This window comes from Leptonychotes weddellii, unplaced genomic scaffold (assembly GCF_054177405.1).
Source record: "Leptonychotes weddellii isolate Sample4059 unplaced genomic scaffold, ASM5417740v2 HiC_scaffold_11727, whole genome shotgun sequence".
NCBI classification, from domain to species: Eukaryota; Metazoa; Chordata; class Mammalia; order Carnivora; family Phocidae; genus Leptonychotes; species Leptonychotes weddellii.
The window spans coordinates 1-6,643 of NW_027695326.1; the positions used below are offsets into that span (position 1 = coordinate 1).

The 6,643-nt window shown below is 39.8% G+C and overlaps 1 protein-coding gene across 1 annotated transcript; it reads left to right on the forward strand.

Moving 5' to 3' along the window:
- The first annotated feature begins 101 nt into the window (after positions 1-101).
- Positions 102-5,163, forward strand: REP15 (RAB15 effector protein). Its single transcript, XM_081809643.1, has one exon. The coding sequence runs from the start codon at positions 2,728-2,730 to the stop codon at positions 3,433-3,435; it is 708 nt and encodes a 235-aa protein (XP_081665769.1). The 5' UTR covers positions 102-2,727; the 3' UTR covers positions 3,436-5,163.
- Positions 5,164-6,643: the final 1,480 nt, after the last annotated feature.

The following is a 6,643-nucleotide window of genomic DNA, read 5'->3' on the forward strand; positions in this document are numbered from 1 at the left end:
GTTGGGGGTGGAGATTACTTAAAAATAAAATCTTTAAAAATTATAATAAGATAAAAAATAAAATGTCATTCTAAAAAGATGTTTAAAAATAACCCCAAAGGACTCATGTTTAGTGGAGGATGTGTTGTGCCAAGCTCCTGGCTCCCAGGGTGCGTGACCCCCATCTCCTTGTTTTCCAGCACATGTTAAAGGAGGATGACATGTTTCGAGATTTTGCCGCCCGTTCCCCCAGCGCCAGCATTACTGACGAGGACTCCAACGTTTAAGCCAAGCACTTGGTTGAGCATGAGGAGCCCCTCGTCTTTTCTCCACCTGATTTCTCAAACAGCTCGCAGAAGATCTAACAAGCAGCAGATTGTATACGGTTTATCATTCCACCTTCTCAGAAGTGGAAACGGGAAGCGGGGGGGAGGGTGGGTACCTATTTTGAAGATGCCATGAAAAATGAGACACTGGTGAATGAGAGTATAATTGTCCTCTATATTTAATGTAAAAATGTGTGATATATTATATTTAAAGTGTTGCATTTAATTCGAGTGTTTTACCTAGCGTTTCACGTTCACATTCAGCAGTACGCAGGATTTGGGAAGCGGGAAGCAGTGCGTGGATGATCTTGTCACGTCTGTGTGACAACCCTGCGGCCGTCAAAGCAGGACATTACATGCTTCCAAAAGCAGTATGTGGGATTTCTTCACGCGTTCAGTGTGCCTGCTAAATGCCAGCCGCACCTCCACTTGCCTCTTATTGTCCTATTTTATATATTTTTCTAAATACGTGTATATATTTAGTACATAGAAAATAGAACTTTTATTTTGTGACATACGGAAGATGGTGAAAAGCAAATACAGTGATCAAAATGGTCATATACCAGCTGGTCCTTGGAGAGGTTGGGATGATCTCTCCTTCTCCACAACTGAATTTTAATGATATTAATATTGATCATCCCATCTAAATTAAGATATATGAAATACCCCTTCTTTGATGACACATCACCCAATGTTGAAGAGTTAAAAAAGTTTCAACCTCCATCTTGGATCCTTTCACCTCAAAAGGAAGAACGCCAGGGATGTTTAAATACTATTAACGCGAATGCATTCAGAAGTTCCCCCCAAATTTGTAGAAATGATTTCTGAAGAAACCAAACCTAAACAAAAACCTTTACAGTATTAAGCTGCTTATTTTCCTTCCTGCTAAATATATCATTACATCAAAATACTAACAATGTACCTACTGTTATTGATTGTACATTTCTCAGGCTATCAATGAATGGGATTTTGTTAAGCTGAATATTCGTCTGAACATTTTGTCTCAGAGTTCAATAACGCTGAGGCTGCAAAATGAGTTTTAGAATGGCTGTACTGTGATGAGAAAATGTAGTTCATGTTTTTCTATAGCACAGGGCCCAGACAGCATCTCTAAAGGGGAGAGCCGTGGCAAAAACTTACTGTGTTTATCATTTTTTTTTAGGGGAATTCAAAAAAAATCCTATTTTTTATTCACTACTACATCACTTCTCACGATAGCCAACTTGGTAAAGACAGGTTTTCATAAATTGGCATGGGGATGGGCAGTTCAGTATGTGCCAGTGGATTTGCTTATAAATTATATTTAAATGTCAGTGGTGTGATCTTGCAAGCTATTAGCAGGTTACCAAGCTTTCCAACAAGGGCCTGTAATACCAAATTACTGTTTATTCGTGACTAAAATGATCTGATGCTAATTAATAGTCTTTTGCTCCCTACCATTCATCGTTTGGTAACTGTATTGGGCTCTTACATATTAGTGCTTTATTTTAATGTGAACATATGTCACCATTTGAAAAACAATTTCTTATTCAAACCTGGTTAAAAAAAAATACCAGGAGACTGTTATAGATGCCAAATATTCTTTATTCAGGGCAGTGTAACATAACTGATGATACGTGATAAAGTTAAAATTTTTTTGATGATATATATTTTATTTACAAAACATTGTACACTGCTGGTATTACCATATGAAAAGAAATAAAGTCAATTGATAATTGTCTCCTGTTTTTATGGTCTGATACTTTATTTTCCTTTGTTCAGAATACCCAGTTGGCTTTATTTCTGATATATAGAACAGTGACACAAACGCTTTATAATTTGCAAACTCCCATAAATTTATTAGGGGAAGGGTTATAGCATATATCAACAGGTAGAAATTTGAGGACTCTGAGGAATTTCTGTACAAAAGGAAACAAGCAGCTGGGCTGGGTGGTAAGGAATCACGGCGGAGGGATTATTAGAAAAGCAAAGGGAAATGACTCGCCAGCAAAGTTGAAGAAGTTAGTTTTAGAAGGAGGCGTATGGTTCTTCAAAGAACTCAATACTATTTTTAATTTAAGTAAAATTTGAAAAGCAGAAACCTATCTTGGAAGAGATTGCCCAATATTAGAAGTAGAGTGAATATCACTAGAGAAGAACAGATGTTTTCAGTCAGAGTTAATCATCTCTAACTTAATAAACCAGCAGGAAATCTGTATGAATACAACACACCTCGTTGGCAAACAGGGACACCTAACATGTTTGTTTAGCTGTGTGTATATATGCTCAGCTACACCACTCTTTTCGTCAATGTTGAGTCGGTAAACTGGGACCGCATTAATAGACGTGACTTCGTGGTAAAAACTTTTACTCTGAAGAAGTCATTCTGAATGAGCTTCACATGTTTGATCTCTGGAAGCAGTTTTGATTGGGTGCAGACAAAATGGGGCAAAACTCATCGCAACAGTTGCCTCTGAAGGACAGCAAAGAGGTTTCCAGCGTCTGTGAGGTCGTCAGCGAGGCTATAGTCCATGCAGCTCAGAAAGTGAAGGAGTATCTTGGATTTGAAGATCCTCTGAGCAATCTGTGCCCGGCTTCCAACACTCTGAATGAGATCTTCTTAATCCACTTTGTCTCTTTCTGCCAAGACAAGGGAGTGGACGAGTGGCTCACCACCACCAAGATGACCAAGCACCAAGCTGTACTGTTTGGGGCAGACTGGATTTGGACCTTCTGGGGATCCGAGAAACAGATCAGGCTTCAGCTGGTGGTGCAAACTCTGCAAATGTCTTCTCTCCCTCCTATGGAATCTAAGCCCTGTGACTTCTCATCTCCGGAATCCAGGGCAGAGGAGCCCTCCAGGAAAAGTAGATTTGATAAGCTGGAAGAATTCTGTAAGTTGATAGGAGAGGATTGTCTGGGCCTGTTTATCATCTTTGGGGTGCCGGGTAAGCCCAAAGACATCAGAGGAGTGGCCCTGGACAGTGTCAAAGGTGAGACCGTGCGGGGCCAGCTGCCAGGATGGAAGGCCGTGGCACAGTTTGTCCTGGAAACTGAAGATTGTGTCTCCATCAGAGAGCTGCTTGGAAACTGTCTGAGTAAGACAGACGGGCTGAGAGAGGTGGGCAAGGTTTATATTAGCATCCTCTGAACTGGATGTGCCCAGTGAGACTGGCCTGTAAGGCAAAAAGGAAGAATATTTTATTTTAGTCGGCAAGCTCATCCACTTGCATCATCCCAGTGTGGGATTTTTTTTTTTTTTTTCTATCCACCCTCCATTGAGAGAAAATGATCACTTGGGTCAAAACATATAATGTCATGACAACAGGAAAAAACCCAGCCCATATTGCAGGGAAAATTTATTCAATAATAAAAATGGGAGGGGAGGATAATAAAGTCAGCCTTGAAGTTTGATTTGCAAAAAAAAAAAAAAAATGCGTCTTTGTTTAATAAGTCTAGAACCCGGAAGTGTAAAATATTTTACTGCTGTGGGTGGACGGCAGGCAGGGTAAGGAGGTACGTGAGATTACAGAACAGGTTTAATTCCATTGACAATGCCAGTTTCAATTCAACTCAAGCAAAACCTCATTCCTCCCTCTTCCTCTAAGCTCTGCCCTTGCTCCCACCTCCTCCCCGGCCACTTTCTCTGTGCACAGAGACTCTTGGTAGGATTCACTTTGGGACTTGCTGGAGTGTCCGCTTCCCCTATGCTTTAAACACAGTGGCCCCTATAGCAAACCCTCGTAATGATGATTAACATTTGTTTAGCAATTGCAGTAAGTAAAAGGTATTCACTTATAAAAACCATCTTTGCTTAAAAGCCTGGCTGGAATTATAATAGTGCTATAAGGGAGGAAAACTAACAGAAGCAAAAAGTGCTTAAGAATGTAAATGAAAGATTCATTCACATGATTGGTAAATGCTTATTTTGTTAGGCTCTGTCCTGCACCCTCCCAGTCCAGCAGTAAAAAGAACAAAGTCCCTACTCTTGGCCAGTTTCTCTTTTAATGGTGGAAGATTGACAATAAACAAATATATGAATATATATTTAAAATGCATCTTAAAAAATATGTCAGGTGTTATGTGAAAATAAAGCACGGATGAAGGGATAGAGGGTGAAGGAGGTGCTACTTTATTTGGGGTGGGTAAAGAAGACCTCTGAGAATCAGGGTATAATTGACCAGAGATCTGAATGAAAAGGGAGAGCATTAGTACAGATAAATCTGGGAAAGAATGATCTAGGCTTAGAGAGCTGCAAAGACAAAGGGGCCTGAAATGATGTGTGTGAAGTATAGCAGAGGAGGCTGGTGTGAACAGAGCCGAGTGAGCCACGGGGAGAGTGATAGGAGCCGAGATCATAGAAGTAGCCAGCAAATAAAATAAGCAGATCATACTTGTGAGGACTCGATTTTATTGTGAGTGATAAAGGGACTGATATGCCTTGATCAGACTTAGAGTTAACCTCACTTGAATGGTGGGTGGCCACTAGGTTGTAGGGAGGAAAGAGTGAAATCAGAGCCCATGGGAGCAGCTGGGAAGCTATTATAAGAGAAAAGGGTGGCCTGGATCAAAGTGGTACAGGAGGAGGGGTGAAGAGGTCAGATCTAGGAAGAGTTGAAGGTAAAGCAAACGGCACTTGCTGATGATTAGATGAAGGGTAGGAGATATATCACAGAATGCTGTATTTCCGAACGTCTTAAATATTAAGGATGCAAGGGAAGAAATAAAGGCACACACTTTGAATGTGCCTGGAAGGTACCCAAACACCCAATTAATGTTTCCTTGGCCAATAGGGACCCCTATCTGTAGCAATGCTGTGTAGAGGAAGCTATCAAGAAGGTGGTTAGTATACTAAAAACAACATTCAGCTTGAAATCAGATGTGGGTTTGGGTTGAATTATCTTTTTTTTTTTTTTAGATTTTTTTTATTTATTTATTTGAGACAGAGAGAATGAGAGAGAGAGAGCACATGAGAGGGGGGAGGGTCAGAGGGAGAAGCAGGCTCCCCGCCGAGCAGGGAGCCCGATGCGGGACTCGATCCAGGGACTCCAGGAGCATGACCCAAGCCGAAGGCAGTCGCTTAACCAACTGAGCCACCCAGGCACCCTGGGTTGAATTATCTTAAGAGCAGAGTCTGGTGACTTAACTCTTCATCTTTTTACCTGTAAATGGGAATGAGTTCAACTAATACGAAGGAGACAATGCTTGTGATAACACTTTCCATACTAAATTGTAAGCTAAGGAAAATTGTGAAGACTCTAGTACAAATTGTAAATATTCATGTTCTAAACAGCTGGAAGATATAAATCAAAGACTTACCATGTCTTTTTTTTTTTCATGAAAATAAAAATGTGAAGCTTTTGCTGATTTAAAAAATACCATATTTTTAAAAATCTGCATTCTGCTGTAAAAAAATATGGAAGTATAGAAAGTTAAGCCTTCAGGAGTCTCAGCTCCTCTCTCCATACCCATCCTCTCCAGTTTGCTGTTTGCCTTACAGAATGTGTACTGCATATTAGGAATATTTTACACAAATGGAATCCTATGATCCACAACCTGCATTTTTTTTAGAACAACTATATGTTGTAGACAATATTCCATGCTAATAGATTTATATCCTCTTTAAGGCTGACATCAATGGTTCTCAGTCCTGCCTACAGATTAGATTCACTTGGGGAACTTAAAAGCAAAAAGCAAAAACAAAAACTCAGTACATTTCAGAGTGAAGGCCAGGACCATTTTTCTTAAATCTCCTGAGGTAGTAATTCTAACCTGCAACCAGGATTAGGTTTCCATGTGTCCAAGTAGTACTCTATGTCTTATGTACACATCATAGTATATTTAAGCCATACTGTTTTGATGGATATTTAGATTGCAAGGTCCATTCACATACCTGGATATTGTCTGTTTGCCATGCCTGTAAGTAGACAAACTGTTCACTCACATTTTTTTTTCTTTTTCTTCACTCACTTTTTATAAAGAAGTTAGTTTTGTCTAAAAGTAGCTCTCTGACAGAAAGTCACTGCACTAATCTGGGTTTTAGATATAATAAAAACCCATTATAAAAACCCTTAATATTTAGAATTGTTCCACACAGCACTGGCTACATAATTTGTTGGGCCATAATTTGGTCATGAAAGCTGAAGAAAAGCTTTTTTTTTTAAGCTTTATTTTATTTTTTTTATTAACATATAATGTATTATTTGTTTCGGGGGTACAGGTCTGTGATTCATCAGTCTTACACAATTCACAGCACTCACCATAGCACATACCCTCCCCAATGTCTATCACCCAGCCACCCCATCCCTCCCACCCCTCACCACTCTAGCAACTCTCAGTTTGTTTCCTGAGATTAAGAA